Source organism: Monodon monoceros, unplaced genomic scaffold, assembly GCF_005190385.1.
Source record: "Monodon monoceros isolate NGI ecotype Baffin Bay Population unplaced genomic scaffold, NGI_Narwhal_1 Super_Scaffold_12, whole genome shotgun sequence".
In the NCBI taxonomy this organism is placed as follows: domain Eukaryota; kingdom Metazoa; phylum Chordata; class Mammalia; order Artiodactyla; family Monodontidae; genus Monodon; species Monodon monoceros.
Genome location: NW_021703768.1, coordinates 159,588,759 through 159,605,393, shown reverse-complemented (window position 1 = coordinate 159,605,393; position 16,635 = coordinate 159,588,759). Strand labels below are relative to the sequence as shown.

Genomic DNA, 16,635 nt, shown 5'->3' with positions numbered 1-16,635 from the left:
TATATATTTATAAAATTTTTTCGTATTTCCTTCCTTTCTGGCAACTCAAGATGCACCAGACTTGTGTTTTCCCTGCCCCAGGCATAAAGTTAATGGCTTCTCCAAGGAGTTCTGGTTCCTTGTTTTAGAGAATGGTACTTAGAAACCAAAGTCCAGGTGCCAGGTGTGCTCGTTGCTATCGGGGCATCAGAGTATCCAAGCATACACACACACCTATATTTACTATTTACTTCTGTGTCTAACTGTGCTATCTGACTCTATCTACCTATCTATCTATCTATCTAATCTTTCTCTCTATATTGAGGACCATGAATTAATACTGGGACTTCTGATTCCAGCCTAGCACAAGGTTTGTTCTAGCTTCCCATCCTCTTGACTTACTTGTAATTGCTTTCTCTGAGAGGAACCTGGCTCTCATCACCTACAATTTATTTACTCATTCGTTCAACCCCGGGATTCAGATAAATGAGCTACAGCATAGCTTACCTGGGAGAACCAGTTTCTACTGGAATACAGCATTGGTGTATAGGTATCTTTGTTTGTAGCCTAACAGTATCCAGTCAAAACACTGTTTTCCAAGTTACTTTGATCAGCTCCTTTCTCTCTCCCTCCCCCTTCATTTATAGCACAGTTGGGTTCATGTGTTACTGTTTTCCATTTTGGGGTTCCCACCACATTCTGGTTGACATTAGTTAGTTATTATTTGGGGTATGTGAAACAGGACTGTGATTGTAAGAGTCAGAGCTATTTCAAAAAGGTGTACTCAGAGCGAGTCACCCCCACTTCACTCCAGCTACTATGTTCCCCTTCCCCCCTAATTCTTTTATACCCTCTCCCACCAGCCCTTGTAGGTCACCAACCATGTTCTTCAGGATCCATCTGCCTGTCAGGCCCTAGGCTGAGCATAGGGGGTGCTGATGGCACCGAGACTGTGTCCTTATGCTCACGGGGCTCACAATCAAGTAGGGGGATGGTCATGGGACCGGAGAGCTACAGCAGGGGTCCCTGGGGCTGTGGTGGGGGAGGAGACTGGAGTGGCTTCCCTGGGGCCTCCCCCCAACAAAATACTCTCACACCCTACTTCCCGGAACCTGTGACTATGACCTTATTTGGAAAAAGTGCCTTTGCAGATGTAACTATGTCAAGGGTTCTGAGATGATGAGGCGGTCCTGGATTATCCGGGTGGCCCTAAATCCAGTGACTGGCGTTGCTTGTACGAGAAAGGCTGAGGGACATCGGAGGCAGAGAAAAGACACGGACACACAGAGAGACGGCCGTGTGAAGACATAGGGTGGAGAGGGATGCGGCCACAGCCAAGGGACACCTGGGGCAACGAGAAGCTGGAAGAGGCAGGAAGGATTCTCCCCTGGAGCATCCGGAGAGAGCGTGGCCCTGTGACAGCTTGGTCTCGGACTTCCGACCTCCAGGAGGGGAAGGAATAAATGTCTGTTGTTTTAAGCCACCAGTTAATGGTCCTTTGAAACTAACCTGGGGGCAACAGAGCAGTTAAGTGTTCTGGGGCCAGTGGAGGCCACCTGGAAGAGGAGGGAGGGAGGCTGTCTTGCCTGGGAGGCCCCTCCCCATCCCCCGGAACTGCTGGGAGGGGAGCCATCTGTCCCCGTCACCTCAGGGAGACACCAGGCACCCACTCACTCACTTCTCCCGGCCTCGCCTCCGCCGGCCGCTGTGTCACCCCTCAGGCTGGCCGTCCGTGGCAGCAAATAATTCTTATTTTCTCCATTAAGGGAGCAAAAGCACGAAGTAAATCTAACCCATTGATAACGCTCCCTGGCACGGGTGCCGGAGCTCCGAGGTGAGTCCCCCAGCCCAGCCGAGAGCTGCTGGGCTCTCTGAGCCTGGCTTCCAGGCCTTGGGGTCTTTGGGAGCTTTTCTCCCTGGTGGTGATCTCGGGGCTGTGACTCTGTGTCCCCAAGCAGCCTCGCTGGGGCGGGGGTGGGGGCAGCCAGGATGGGTGGCCAGGAGAGTAGGGGGGGGACAGCTGGTGACGGGGAGATGGGGCAGCAGGCATGCAGATTTCAGCACTGTCATAAAAGCCATGAATCGTGACAGCGGGGGTTAGAGCCAGGACTCGCAGACTGCAGAGGCCAAGGGAGGCCTAAATTCGCTGTCCTTCTCTGCACTGGGGTGACCCGAGGGGGTGGGGGCAGGCTGAGGGGTTGAACACAGTGGGTGTTTGGTCCTCCTGCCAGCAATCAGCAGGATGAGCAGAGATGCTCCAGGTGTGGAGGAAACAGCCCCCAGTGGATGGATGACGATTGGATGGAAGGGCCCAGGCCAAAGTCCCTTTCTTCTCACCGAGCTCTTTGTGTGTGTGTGGGGGGGGGGAGCGCTAGGTACAGAGCGCCTAATCAGGGGCCTTTGAGGGACAAGGTGGATCTGGGCACTGAGGGATGCCCCATGAGAGAACGATTCTGTCGCAGGAACAGAGCGGGTATATGGAGGCTGTCACCTCTCACTGTCTTTAAGTCTGAAATGAGCACAATTTTTTCCTGTAAAGGGCCAAATACTCTATGTCTAGCTTTTGGGCTGCCAGGTGGTCTCTGCTCAGCCCTCCCTTGTAGAGCAAAAGCCGCCATAGATGGTACTCAATGAATGGGCGTGCCCGTGCCAATAAAACTTTATTTATAAAAACAAGTGGAGGACCGGATTTGGACTGAGGGCTGTAGGTTGCGGGGGCCTTGCCCTCAGAGGCTGCAGTATTCAACACCACGCACCCCTGGCCCAAATCTGATCGACCTCCCTTGAGGGGTCGGGTCTAAACATCACCTCTTTAGGATCCTGACATCCCATCTGACAGGTCTCTGAGACCACGGCTTACCCTCTGTCTCTGCCCTCCTTGCTGTCCTTTAGGACACATGGCAAAGCTGTATATAGGGTCCCTTACATTTCCATCATTTGCCTGCTTTCCTGAACTCTAAATTCCAGAGAAGCGGCGACCGTGTGCCCCTCTTCCTCAGCCACCGCACAGGGCGGCTGATACTGGCCACCTGATAAATGACTCAAACTCCAGGGCTGGGCACGGAGCCCAGCACCACACGGACCCCACCGCTCCATGTGGCCACACGGTTGGGGATCCAGCCTGGTGTCTTAGCCCTGGCCTCAGTCCACGATGGCCTGTCCCAAACTGCCTCCCCACTTTATGACGTTTCAGAGAGCGCTGGGAACAGCGGGCCATCTATAGCCTTGCTGAGATCACCTGGGTCAGCCACTTGCACTGCTGTTGTCTGTGGCCCCCTCCTTGGGGCTGAGGACCGACCATGTCCGCCAGGCCCCAGGCAGGCTCAGAACATGCTGACTCACCTGGTCGATGTCACAGAGACTCCCCCGTAGCAATGGGGAAACTGAGTCCCGGTGGCTCTGTTGAGGGCGCTGGAAGCAGCATCTCTATGAAAGGGGGTCTGGGAAGTGGGGTGATGGTGGCAATGACTGGATGGAGATTTCAGGACACAGCACCCTGAATGACACCCATTCTGCAGAAGAAACACCGAGGCCCAGGGGGGCGCCCTGTCCACGGCCCCATGCTCCTGACTTCCCCCACGTCACTGTCTTGCACAGACACTCCAGGGCCCACCCGTCCAGTAAGTATATCCCCTGGGTGCTGATGTCTCCTAAAGGCCCTCCTCTGGCCCTTGGCCCCATGTCCAGCCATGTACCTTCATATGGGGGGGGATCGTGCTCAAAGCTGAGCTCCTGGCCTCTCCCCACCCCGAGCCTACCCATCTCAGGTCATGGCAAAAGCCATCTATCCAGATGCTCAGCGCAGCCCCCTCTGCCCTGGTCCCCAGCTCCCACCTCACCCTACGGTCTGTCCTCCTCTCAGTAGCCAGAGGGCGCCTGTGAGCAACTGTGAGGCCCCGCCCCTCCTCCTTGGCCCACAGCCCTCCAGGGTCCCACCTCCCTGGGGGTAAAAGCCCAAGTCCTCCCCGCGGCCCACAAGGCCCTGCACGGCCTGCCCCGTCCCCTCCCTGCCCTCCCCTCCTCCATGTCTCCCCCTCGCTCACTCTGCTTCTGACACACGGGCCTCCTCGCTGTTCCTCCAAACAGCCAGGCACGGTGCTGCCCCAGGGCCTCTGCACGGGCTGTGCCCCAAGAAGTCCCCATGGCTCAACCTCTCATCTCCTTCAGGACTCCCAGTTCTTCACATCACAGCTGACATCCCATTTTACGTACTAACTCTCCCACTGGTGACACACCTACTGCTGTATCCCCAGTATTGGCTGGACAAGTGACACGGTCATGAATACGGGGGTCCCAGCCTCACCCCACTGTGGGAGACCCCACTGTATCCCATATGCCCAGCGGCCGCCCACCACAAGATACGCTCCCCGGCTCAGATGTCACAAGAGCTGGGTTGAGGCTGGGAGGGCCGGGGGAGAGGGTGGCCGCAGGCCCCTGACAAGCAAGGGGTGGGTCAGACGAAGAGGGTCCCTGACTGCCTCTGATGCTGGGGGTCTGTGTGGGGCCAAGCTTCAGATGTCCAGCTCAGGAAGGAAACTTCTTCCACCCTGGAGGCGGGGAGCAGGGGCTGCGGCGCCAGGCCGCGTGCCCCACCCCCCGCCCCGCCTCCGGATAGGCTCCACGCCTGTTCCATCCTGGAGGGGGAGACCGGAGCCCACCCCTGCCGGAGAACGCCGACCGCCGACCACCTTCCCGGGGCCCACTCAGAAAAGAAGACACTGCAAAGACCTGGAGCTGTAATTCGCAGTGCTCGCGAGCCTTTAATTCATTATGAACCTAGAGGCAGGGGAATTAGGCAAAAATACAGCGCGCATCCTTAATCTCAGGTGGGAAAAAAAACAGGGTGGGTGGGTTTGTTTTTTGCTTTCGCACACAGACACGGATGTATCTTCGTGGGGGAAGTGTGCGTTCCCCTTTTCTGTGAGACCACCTGTCTGCACGAGTTGTCTGGGAACCCACGACCGACGGATGGGGTGCAACCCAGAGGGACCGGCCACGGGGGCCGGCCCACCGCCCAACCCAGGGCCGCAGGGGCGTCTGCCCGCTTCTTTTTATTCTCTTTACAATATAAATAGCATTTTCAAACTACATATGAACACAGTGACAGCGCCCTGGGGCAGGGGCTGCTGCATGCAGAGGAAACCCAGACATTCCGCCGACTCCCCTGGCACCTCCCGCCCCGCCCGCCCCTCCAGGTCACCTGCCCCCTCCCCATCAAGGAAGTTGCTCTCCGCTTCCCTTACATGGTTCTCTCTGGCCTGGCAACCGTTAGAGCCTCTTTTTTTAAATTAAAAAAAATTCTATACAAACAAATGACGCCCTCAATCCCCCTGCAGGGGACAGCGGGGCAGTTGATAGGCGGGGGGCTAAGAAGCACGTTTTTGCCTGGAAACTCAACCCACAACCCTTACGAGGCAGATTTCCTCTGAGCTGAAAACGATTCCCTCTCGCGCTCTCTCTCTCCTGGACACACAGATCCACGCGTCACGGAGAGGATACAGGATGTGCCAGCCCCTCGGGTTCCGGGGAAGACCCCCTGCACACCTGGGCCGTAGCCGGACCCCCCGAGGACCGCCCACCCGAGGCCTCAGCTGGGGGATGGGTCTCCCGAGGGGAAGAAGCAAAAGATGGAGCCACCAGAGGAGAGAGCGTTTATTTTGCAAAAGGCCACGCAGACAAGGGGCAGGCCACCCAGGGAGCTGCCGGTCTCCTCCCATTGGGCGCTGGCGGCAGTGCCAGCCACCTGGACCTTCTCGATCTCACGATTGGGAGAGAGTGAGTGACCAGGCGCCACCGTCCGGGATCCCTGGGTGCCCCCAGGCCTCACCGCAGCTACAGTGCATCCCCGCCACTCACAGACCAGCGAGACCAGAAAACACAACAAACGAAAAGACGAGCTGCTTTCATCTCCCGCAGCAATCTTGGTTCTGAGAAAAAGGACATTTTGTTTCGTTGTTTTTAAAGCCACAAATCTAGAAAACAACTTTGGGGCTTGTTTTTCCTTTTCTTTCCTTTTTTTCTTGCATTTTTTTTAAACAATAGGTATTTATAGAAAGAACCTCACAAAGGTGATTTATGTACAGAAGTCACAATCTCAAAGGCTGCTCAGGAGGCAGGCAATGCAGTAGCACCTTTTCGAGAAGAAGAGCTTACGTGGTTTACGAATCTGGGTTGAGGGGGTGGCGTGTGCCCCCGCCGGCCCCCCAGAGCCCACGTGGCCCTGCTCCCTGAGTCCGGGGGCGCGTGTGGCGTCCTGCTCGCTCCTGTCGCCGAGGTAGCCTCTCGGGCCACGGAGGCGAGGACAGGGATTCACAGCAAGCAAATGCCTGGGCCCGCCGCGCCTGCCTTGCTGGGCCAAGGGGTCGCCTGGCGGCCGGCTGTCCTAGAACGGGGCTCCGGGCCAGCACTGCGCCTGCAGGAGGCTCTCCATGAAGGCCGGGTAGTCCGGGTTCCGCCCCGAGTCCTCCGCGGCACGAGGGGTGCCCACCCGCGGGCGCTTGGCGGCCTTCACCTCTTCTCCCGAGAAGACATTTTCCTGCGGGGCCCCCGTGGTGACTGACTGCAGGAGATCAGACAGCACTGGGGTTAGTGCGGATGGGGTGCTGCGGCCTTTAGGTCTGTGTCCCCCCCCAGAGTCCTGTGTTGAAGCCCTGCCCTGCCACAGTGTGATGGTATCAGGAGGTGATGAGGTCATGAGGGTGCAGCCCTTGCGAATGGGATCAGTGCCCTTATAAAGGGATCCCAGAGAGCTCTCTCTTGCTCTCTCTCTCTCCACCATGTGAGCACACCAGAAGGCAGGTGTCTGTAAGCCAGGATCCAGCCCTCACCAGGCGCCGAATCTGCTGATACCTTGATCTTGAACTTCCAGCCTCCAGGACTGTGAGAGATAGCTTGTTGTGTAAGTTCCAGTCTGTAATATTTTGTTATCACAGCCGGAACAGACTGAAATACAGGCTCCGCTCGGGGGCCTGGCTGGAGGAGATGCCTGCCCTGCTGGGGGTCAAGGGCCCTGGGCTGCTGACCCTCAGCCAATGATAATGTTCTGAGAAACAACGCTCACTGAGTGAGCCCCCCATCAGGCAGAGGAGGGGCCCTAAGCTCCCAGTCACTGGCTCCCTAGCAGGACGGGCGCCCTGCCATCCACAGAGTGCAGGAGGCAAGGCCAGGGTGCACACAGGCCACTCGTCTGCCTGGCAGCTCCTGTCCGTCCCCCAAGGGAACCTGGCATCTGAGACCCCCACCAGCTCTGACTCAGCTCTCCCACCCATGGCCACAGCCCCCAATCCTCAAAACCTTGGATTAAACACAAAAGAAAGAAGACAGTGAGAGGCTGTGAAAAGAGGCCAGTCTCCCCTGTTCCTTTGTGCATTGCTGACCTGCAGCTCAGATCCATGTGCAGGCGCTTCTGTCTCCTTCTCGCCGGCCGGGCTGACCCTCCCGCCCCAGACCAGGCAAAGGCCGAGGCAGGAGGTCAAGGCCACCTGACGGGTCACTCTCCCAGGCAGCAGCGCTCACCCCTACCCCCAGCCACTTACCAGCCGGGACCGGACCCTCTTGGGGAGCTCCTCGTCCAGGGTGAAGATGTCACCACGCTTCACCGTCAGCTGGGACCCATCCTCGAACTCCACCTGCCAAGGGGACACAGTTCAGCTTGCTGGCTGCTCAGCCTGGCCTGGCTGAGGCCCGACACCCGCACTCTCACGGCCTGCTTGCCAGACAAGCCACGGGAAACAGCACAGGGTCAGCAGCTATCATCTTTCTCGCTGGGATACGGGTGGTTTCTCTTCAAAGATTCCACCCCTTTCAATAATTTCTTTTCCACAATTATGGTGAGAAACTCACAACCAACTTGGTTTTTAAAAAAAACAAGGGCACTGAATTGTACGCTTAAAAATTGGTTAAAACAGTAAATTTTATGTTATGTATGTTCTACCACACACACACACACACACACACACACACACACACACGCACATCGGGAAGGCACCTCCAAAGGGGATAATATTGGACAGCTGGACAACCTTCCAGCTTGTGCTGACCTTCTCAGTTAGTGGGCAAACGCCATCATCCCCAGCAGGACCTCGTCGAGGGCCCCGCCCCAGCCCATCCCTGTACCTGGTAGACAGGACCCCCTCACCTGGTAGATGTGACTGGTCACAGAGGAAATGAACTTGGCCCTGTAGATGTTGCCATCAGTCCACCGGAGCTCAACAAACTCACCCTCAGGCGGGGGACCCAGCCGGGCACAGTCTCTACTCTGTGGAAGGGAGGACGGGCGGGGGGTAAGGGGCGCCCTCGGCCTCGGTCACCACGCTCGCCTGGGCTAAGAAAGGTCCCATCTGGTAGATTTTGCCACCAGGAAGAAGGCAGTGCTCTCAGCTTGAACTATCAAGGGGAGCTGTGGGCAGGTGCCCAGGCCGGGGGTGCCGTGGCCATCCCAGCCCTGGGGTATCGCCTGCCTGCAGGCGTATCTAGACTGGCCTGGCTCTCTGCTGTTTCTATAGAAACAGGTGGTGCTTTCTAGCAGGGGCCCTACAGCCTGGGCCTGTCCATCAGGGACAATGGTGACCCTGGATGCAGGGGATCCCTGTGAGGGATCCGGCTACCTCCCTTCCTAAGGGCAACGCTTGCCCTGCGCCTGTGCCCCGCCCCTCGCCCCACCCACCGCCCCTGGCCCCGCCCCCTTCGGCCCTGCGCTGCTCACGGTGATGCTCTCTGGGTACAGGTTATCGCTGTAAGACCCGTCGTCAAAGTTCACTTCGTAAAAGGTCTGCGTGGTGGTGCCGATGACGCGGCACCGGTAGTAAAGCCCGTTGCGGTTCTTGGTGATGACCACCTGCCCTAAGGACACGGCCCTCAGGATCTGGACCTGGAGGCGGAGGGGGTGTCAGAGCACAGCGGGGTGGGTGGGCGGACAGGGAAACAGGGCGGGGGGCAGGGGGGCACTCACAGTGTGACCCCCCGACTTGTGCTTGAAGCAGGTGATGGAGACAACGTAGGGCCAGTCGTCTGGCTCCATGAGGACGCCAGCGGCGTGGGCGCAGGTCACGTGGAAGGAGGTGGAGCAGTGCTCGCAGGAGCACTGGATGCAGGCGCCCGACACCTTCTTCATCCGCTTCCGGCAGTACACACATTTCTGTGGGGACACGGCGGTGGGAATGGGGCTCTGGCCGGTGCCTCTGCCCCCGCCCCCTGGGGCTGGGAGGCCTCCTGCCGGGCCCCCAGGTCTGTCTCCTGGGAGTGACTCTGAGACCCAGGGCTGGAGTGTGGAGTCCCGGCAGCCGGCCTTGAGTGGAGGCATCCTGGGAGAGTCTTGACCGCGATGTAGGGCCCCCCACAAACCACCCCAGGCCCACCAACCCGGCCTGCAGCTGCCCCCCAGGAGCACTTCCAAGACTGGAATAGGCAGCAACAATCACACAGTGAAACGTGATTCATCCACGAAAAGGAGAGAGGCACTGACACTCGCTACAACGTGGATGGACCCTGAGAACACGATGCTCAGCGAGAGAAGCCAGACACAGAAGGCCACACAGTGTGTGCTTCCATTGATGGGAAACGTCCAGAACAGGCAGGTAGATCCACAGAGACAGCCAGTGCGTTAGGGGTTGTCAGGGGCTGAGGGAGGGAGATGGCAGTTACCCAATAGGGAGGGGGTTTCTTTCTGGGGTGATGGAATGTTCTGGAACTAGATAGAGGTGATGGTTGCCTAACTCTGTGAATGTAGTAAAAGGAAAATGTTCTCTTTAAAATGGGAGATTTTTTTTTTTAAGAAAACAAATAAATAAAATGGGGGATTTTATCTTAATTTTGAATGAAAGACGCTGCAGTGTAGCCCTTCCTAAGGAGGGGCGGAGGGCCCACACCGTGGGAACGCCCTGCCTGGGTGCCCTGCTCTGCTGGGCATGAGCTCCCAGGCCGCGGATGCTGCACCTACGCCCACGCCCTGCCACCACTCAGCAACCACCAGCCCGTCACTCTGGGCATTTAATAAGCGGGCCTTTACCGCTTTGTAAACCGCATTCAAAAGCCAGAGAAGCCCCACAGCAAAGGCGCTGCAGGAGTGCTGCCCGGCGCCAATCGATGGCAATGATATGTCATTATTAAACTGTCGATGCCTGATTCTCCAGCCGGCCCGCGGGGACAGGTGCAGAAGCACAACACGGCCCTTGAGGACTGTGCTCTGCGTGGCTCCACGGGGAGCGGAAGGTGGAGCACAGCGGCCCTGGCGACCGGGTCGCGACCCCACAGCCGAGGCTGGGAGAAACCTGACAGCCAGGCCTGACACGCAGCTCGTCCAATCCAGCCTCCGGTGGCAGCTCATTATTCCGAGTTTACACGTCATGAGGAATACAGGCCAGGCCCCCATCGGGCCATTTATCAAGGGCTGAGCTCAGGGCTGCCTTAAGGGTGAGTCCTGTGTCTGGGACTCCCTCACTGGAGGCAGTGAGGCGGGGGTGGGGATGGGGGGTGGTACAGGGTGGGGTGTGGACATTGGTGGAGAACAGTGGCCAAGAGGAGGCCAAGGGCTACGGGTGGGCGTGCCATCAGCCATGGAGGCCGCAAGGCACCATGTCTTATGTCTCCGGCTCCCCTCTTCCCCACCGGCCCCTGCCGTCATCCCTCACCGCCTGCCTGCCAGCCCACCCTCCCTCCCATCAGGATGTGACACCGGCCTCTACACCTCACGGCAGGGCCAACGAGAGGGCAGAGCTGGTTCAAGGCACCCGCCCCGGCAGCCTCGCAACCTGACCTGGCCTGGTGAGAGGGTGAGCACGAGGCTCAGGCCGCCGGCAGGCTGGGGCCACCCCCGCTCACCAGGACCAGTGGCCAGGGAGTCACGGGGACAGAAAGTTGGGCGGGTGACCAGGTGTGACCGTCCCCGGGCCTGCGGCCTGCACATGGCCCCAGGAAGGCAGGCAGGCGGCCGGGCACGCAGGAGTTAACCACTGGCTTCCTTGCGAGGCTCCATTAGGCAATACAAGCGAGCCTCATGTAAAAGGATTTTAAATTCATCGTTACAAGTGCTGGTAATGAAGAGGCTGCAAGCTGGAAATGTCAGATGATCCATAAAGCGTCTGGGAGGGAGGATCTATTACGGCAGAGCGCACCGCACCATCACTCCACCTGAATAATGAGGCCTTTTCCGCCCGTGCTCCTGGAGGAATCACCCGCAGGCGCCAGCCTCTTCCTAACGCCCATCCTCGCTGGGCGGGGCTGGCGCTGGCCCCAGTGCCCCCCGTTTCCTGACCAAGCCCCGTCTGTCCCCTCCCACACGGCTCCAGCTGGCTGCCCACTCAGCCCTGCCCGGGGGCCCCGCACCTGTGGGCTCCGCGGTCGGTGTCTCTGTGCCTTCACTGGGACTCCCCGCTGGGTTCAGTGCCCGCAGCCCCATTTCTTTGCCTCCTGCCCACTAGAGGCCTGGAGGAGCGTCACTAGCCAGGCCTGCCCCAGGCAGCTGGGAAATAAACCAGGCAGGAAAAGCAGCCAGGATGCTGTCCATACCCCTGGGCCAAGGACCCAGCTCCCAGATGCCACAAGACACATCCCATCACCCACATGTCCCCCACACGGCCACCTGCAAACTCACAGGTGGTGATGACCTGAGAGCACATGCTGGTGCTCAGATGGCATGATTAGCGCTTTCTGTTGTGGCCCAGTTGATGCTCCCCACACAGGGGAGTGTTAGCAGCCCCATTCTACGGAGGGGAAGGCTGAGGCACAGAGAGGTCAAGGAACCTGTCCAGTGTCACACAACTGGATGGTGGCCAAGCTGGGAAGGGAAGCCAGTGTTTGCTCACTGTCTGCCTACTGCCCACTGAGCCAAAGGCTCTCCCAGATGGGGGAGGGGTGTGTGTGTTACCAGCAAGAGCAGGAGGCGTGAGCCTTGCAAGACCACACCTGCCCAAGGATGGCCGTGCTCCTTAGAGGGGCCAGTGATGGTACTCCTACAACTTAGGAGCAAAAAAGCCACCAGCCCAGTTCAAAAATAGGCAAAGGACTTGAATAGACGTTTCCCTAAAGAAAACATATAGAGGGGGCTTCCCTGGTGGCGCAGTGGTTAAGAATCCGCCTGCCAATGCAGGGAACACGGCTTCGAGCGCTGTCCGGGAAGATCTCACATGCCGCAGAGCAACTAAGCCTGTACGCCACAACTACTGAGCCTGCCCTCTAGAGCCCGTGAGCCACAACTACTGAGCTTGCATGCCACAACTACTGAAGCCCGTGCACCTAGAGCCCGTGCTCCACAAGGAGCAGCCCATGCACCACAATGAAGAGCAGCCCCTGCTTGCTGCAGCTAGAGAAAGCCTGTGCGCAGCAACGAAGACCCAACGTAGCCAAAAATAAATAAATTTAAAAAAAAAAGAAAGAAAACATACAGATGGCCAACAGGTACACGAACAGATGTCAACATCACTTAATCATCAGGGAAATGCAAATCAAAACCACCTGTTAGAACGTCTGTCATCAAGAAGACAAGAGGTATTGTTGAGGACAGAAAGAAAAGGGAACCCACATGCACTGTTGGTGGGGATGTAAATTGGTGTAGCTGCTATGGAGAACAGTATGGTGGTTCCTCAGAAAATTAAAAATAGAGCTACCATACCATCTGGCAATTTCACTCCTGAGTTTTCGTCTGAAGGAAAAAAAATCACTATCTCGAAAAGACACCTGCACCCCCATGTTCACTGCAGCATCGTTTACAATAGCCAAGACCTGGAAGCAACCTAAGTGTCCCTCGACAGAAAATGGATAAAGAAGATGTGATGTAGAAATACAGTGGCATATTACTCAGCTATGAAAGAGAAGGAAATCCTGCCATTTGCAGCAACGTGAATGGATGTTGAGAACATTCTGCTCCGTGAAAAAAGCCAGACACAGAAGGACCCATGCTGCGTGGTTCCACTTCCACAAGGCATAGGAAACAAACTCACAAAAGCAGACAGCAGAGTGATGGTCGCCAGGGTGGGGGAGGGGAAATAGGGAGCTGCCACTTAACGTGTGAGAAGTTTCAGTTAGGCGTGATGAAGACATTCTAGAGCCCTGCTCGATGGCCACTGTAACTGGATTGGGTACTTAAAATTCTGTTTGCCGGCATATCGCAGGTTAGGCAAGAAAGAACTGGGCAGAGTGCGGGTGGCTTCCTCTGTGTGAAAAGCTGGAAATAGAGACGGGGAGGGGAGCCCTGCTTTTCTCCGGGTACCCCCATGGCTATTCAAAGAGTAACTGCTGGCCAAACCGAAATCACGACTTCTGGTTCCCTGGCAGCTACCCTGCAGCCCTGGGGCCTAGGGACTCTCCAGGGCCCCTACCAGCTTCCACCGCTGCTCGGGGATGGCGCTGATGTCCACGGGGTGGCGCTCCATCACGTTCAGGAACCGCACTTCCGGGACGGCGATGGCGCAGATCACGTGGATCCACCTGGGGGGGGGGGCGGAGCGGGTGGGGTCAGGGGTCACAGGTGCGCTCCGTCCCCTTGGGGTCATCTCACGATTGTGCGCACCGGCTGGCCAGGCCGAGGAGACCTCGTCTGCTCCTGCCGGTCCTGCCCCCGCCCCGAATCGCCCCTCAGGACACCCCAGGAGGAGAGTCCCTTCTAACCCACCTCCTGTCAGTCGTCATCTGCAGGGCGCCTCCCCGGAGGTTGCACAGGCAGCACTCCTACAGGGACCAGACAACAGCCAGGTGAGGGGTGTGCAGGGCGGCGCCGCCCGCCTGATGCTCCGGGACCTGCTCCGTCCCCCCGCCCACGGTCCTTACATTTCAAACTAGCGGCCACAGGAAGCGATGGGCCGAGAGAGTGCGTCGGGCTCCACCCGAGACCCAGGGAGGTGAGGCCGCCAGCCCAAGGTCACCCTGCGGGATCGGGCGAGCCCGGGGCCCAGGACCGGCTCCCCCACGGGCCGCGCCGGCTTTCAGAGCACCACCCCAGCTGCAGGGGCGAGTTACCGCAGTCCAGGCGTGGGCCGCGCACCGGGAACACGTCCAGCCCTCGTTGACCAGCTCTGGGCGGATGCCGTAGCAACCTGGAAGACAGGGGCCAGCGCATCTGTCACCGCGGCTGCCCGCGGGCTGCACGGAGCCCCGCCCCGGGCTGGGTGAAGGGCGGCTGCGGCATTGAGGGTAATTGTGCTCACCAACCGCTCTACCTCAATCCGGGCCACAGCACACAGAGCCGGAGAAAGTCTGGAAACTGACGCGGGGAAGGAGAGCTGGCCCCCACGCGGGAGCCCTGCCGGGTCTGGAGGCTCAGCCTGGCCCTCGCCCCCCACCCCAGTATGGGAGGCTCGCCCAGGCTCTTCGGAGCTGAGAGAGAGGAAGGTGGCCGAGCGGTGGTGTGAGATGCAAGGTGGGCCTCGGGGAGCCCTGAGTTCAGAGCAGCAGAGCTGGGCCCAGAGTCCACTGTTTCCAAAAGCGCAGCCGGAGGCTCTGGGTTACCAAGGTGTTGGCTTTGGGATGTGGTCCGGGTTTACAGTCGCGGAGGGAGCATGGGGGAGGGGGCATGGAGGAGGGGCGGAGGACCATGCCTCAGAGCGAGGGCAGAAGGCACAGCCTGCCCCAGGACCCTGCCTCACCCGGGGTCACTGCCCAGCAGTCCTGCAGGGACCCTGAGCCAGCCAGGGCTCGCTACCCACCAAACGGGCTCTGTGGGCTAGAGGGGCCATTGGCCAGTGCTGAGAGGTCCCTGGGGAAAGGACAGGGAGAAAGCAAGGCAGCAGGAAGGGGGCACCCTGAGGGACGGCAAGGTACCCAAGAGCCCACACCTGGCCCCCTGCTCCATCCCCTGGGGCCCTCAGCCAAGGTCAGGCCTGGGGGTGTCCCCCTCTGTCTGGTGCCAGGGCTCAAGGAAGATGCCTGTGCTGAGGACTCTGCCTCCCAAGGGCAATGAGGGAGGCTCCTCTCCCCCTGCGTGGCTGGACCTCAGGCCCCTCGAGAGCGGCAGGGTGGTGAGCTTGGCTGCTGCCCACCCCCTCCCCCCGAACCCCGACCCCGGGGGGCCCGTCTGCCCAGGAGCACATCTCACAGCCGGGCCTGGCCCGGCAGAGCAGACGGGCTCCCAGCCAAGAGACAGAGCGAGCTCCGGGCAGGCCTCTGCAGGGCGGGCGCTGGACAGAGATGTACACGCGCAAAATTAAGCGGCTCCAGGAAGCTTTCTCCCTGTCCTGGGAGCTTAATCTCACATTCGCTGCCCCCTCCCACCCAAGAAGGGGACAGACATCCATCTTCCTGTCTCAGGCTATGGTTGGGCCTTCAGGGTTTGGGGGAGGGTAGTCACCGATGGCAGAGATAAATCCGACCCGTGAACCACTCTAGAACCTCAGCTCTACCATCAGTTCCAACTCGGGCCCCAAAGTGTGGAGTTTAAAAGCGTCACAGCCCCTGACAGGTACCTAATCTCCTGCGGCCTCCCAGGCCCTGGGCGGGGAGGGCAGGCCTCGGTGGAACCTCCCAGAAGGAGGCTGACCAGGCAGTCCTGCCTTGGCCAGGGGGAAGGGCAGGACACCTGCCCCCAAAGGTCAAGACCCCCATCCCATGACGCCAGGTCCCGCTATAGGCCCGAAGCAGCAGCCAGAGGAAGGGGCTTCCCTGTCCCGCAGACGCGAGGGTGGCCGTCTCGGGAGGGTGAAGCGGGGCTGTGTGGTGGACCCCTCGGCTCTCCCCCCTCCCCAGCACTCACTGGCATGGACCTGCAGGCAGCACTTAGCACAGGAGATCAGCAGGCTGGTCCCGTCGTCGCCGATGTAGGAATTGGCGGGGAGCGGCTCTGTGTTCTCCCCGCTGGAGGTGAAGCACATCTCGGGGATCAGCGGCCGCGTCTTCTGACCGCTTTTGGAAGGCGGTGTGGCCGAGGGGCCCTCCCCGAGGGAGGCCTGGGGAGTCTCCTTCTCGGTCTGTAGGGACTGCAGGAGGAGGGCCGCCATCAGTGGAGAGCCCAGCGTGGGGCGGGCAGGGACCCCTGACATCTTTGAGTCTATCCTCCGCCCCTCCGTCCCCAAGCAGCACACCCCAGGCTGCTCTTTGCCGCACTAGCACCCCTACCAGGACACCTGCAACTGCCCCACCATGGGTGTCCCTGAAGTACCCTCCCAGCCCCCAACCCTGCTTCAGAAGCCCCCGAGAGATCCTCCCCAAAGGCAGTCAGACTCTGTCCCATCCACCCAGAAGCCCTCCCACTTAGGCTTACTTGCAGACAGCACAGACACTGCCCTGCTGCCCTCGTCCCTCTCGCCCTCATCCCACTGCCCCTGGCTCGCTCTGCTCCGGCCACGAGGGGCCCCTCACGGTTCCTCCCAAACGCCAGGCATGGTCCTGCCCCGGGGCCTTTGTATGTGCCGTTCCCACTGCCTGGGGCGCTCAGATCTCTGCTCACATAACCAGCGGCCCCCAGGCCTTCCTTGCTCTGTCTGTCCTCGTGGTCCTGACCATCACCTGATGCCGTGTTATCTGTGTATCTATGTGGGGCATTCTCCCCACCTGTGACTCACACGCGCCCCATGACGGCTGTACCCCAGTCCCCCCAAATCCAATCAGATGAAGAGACTGTGATGAAAACATCCTGCCCATGGCACCGGGATCCAGCAACCCTGGGCCTGTCACAGGGTGGTGGGGCTCCCAGACGAGCCTCCCCAGCACCCAGTGACGGAAGGACTCTGA

General features: G+C 59.2%; 1 protein-coding gene across 5 annotated transcripts in view; it reads right to left on the bottom strand.

Annotated features, from left to right (window-relative positions):
• Positions 1-4,714: 4,714 nt before the first annotated feature.
• The window catches only part of KDM4B (lysine demethylase 4B), a 129,198-nt gene continuing 117,277 nt past the window's right edge, over positions 4,715-16,635 (bottom strand). For 3 of the 5 annotated variants that reach the window (XR_003792546.1, XR_003792545.1, XR_003792544.1), the window contains exon 17: positions 15,771-15,881. Coding sequence is in view for 2 of the 5 variants with exons in the window: in XM_029215806.1 (XP_029071639.1) it covers positions 6,362-6,538; positions 7,515-7,607; positions 8,117-8,236; positions 8,684-8,848; positions 8,930-9,115; positions 13,293-13,401; positions 13,586-13,641; positions 13,930-14,006; positions 15,659-15,881 (1,206 nt within the window). In the remaining 3 variants the exon portion in view is untranslated. Of the gene's footprint in view, positions 6,539-7,514; positions 7,608-8,116; positions 8,237-8,683; positions 8,849-8,929; positions 9,116-13,292; positions 13,402-13,585; positions 13,642-13,929; positions 14,007-15,658; positions 15,882-16,635 lie in introns of those variants that run through there. The other 2 variants (XM_029215806.1, XM_029215807.1) reach the window with 1 other exon arrangement.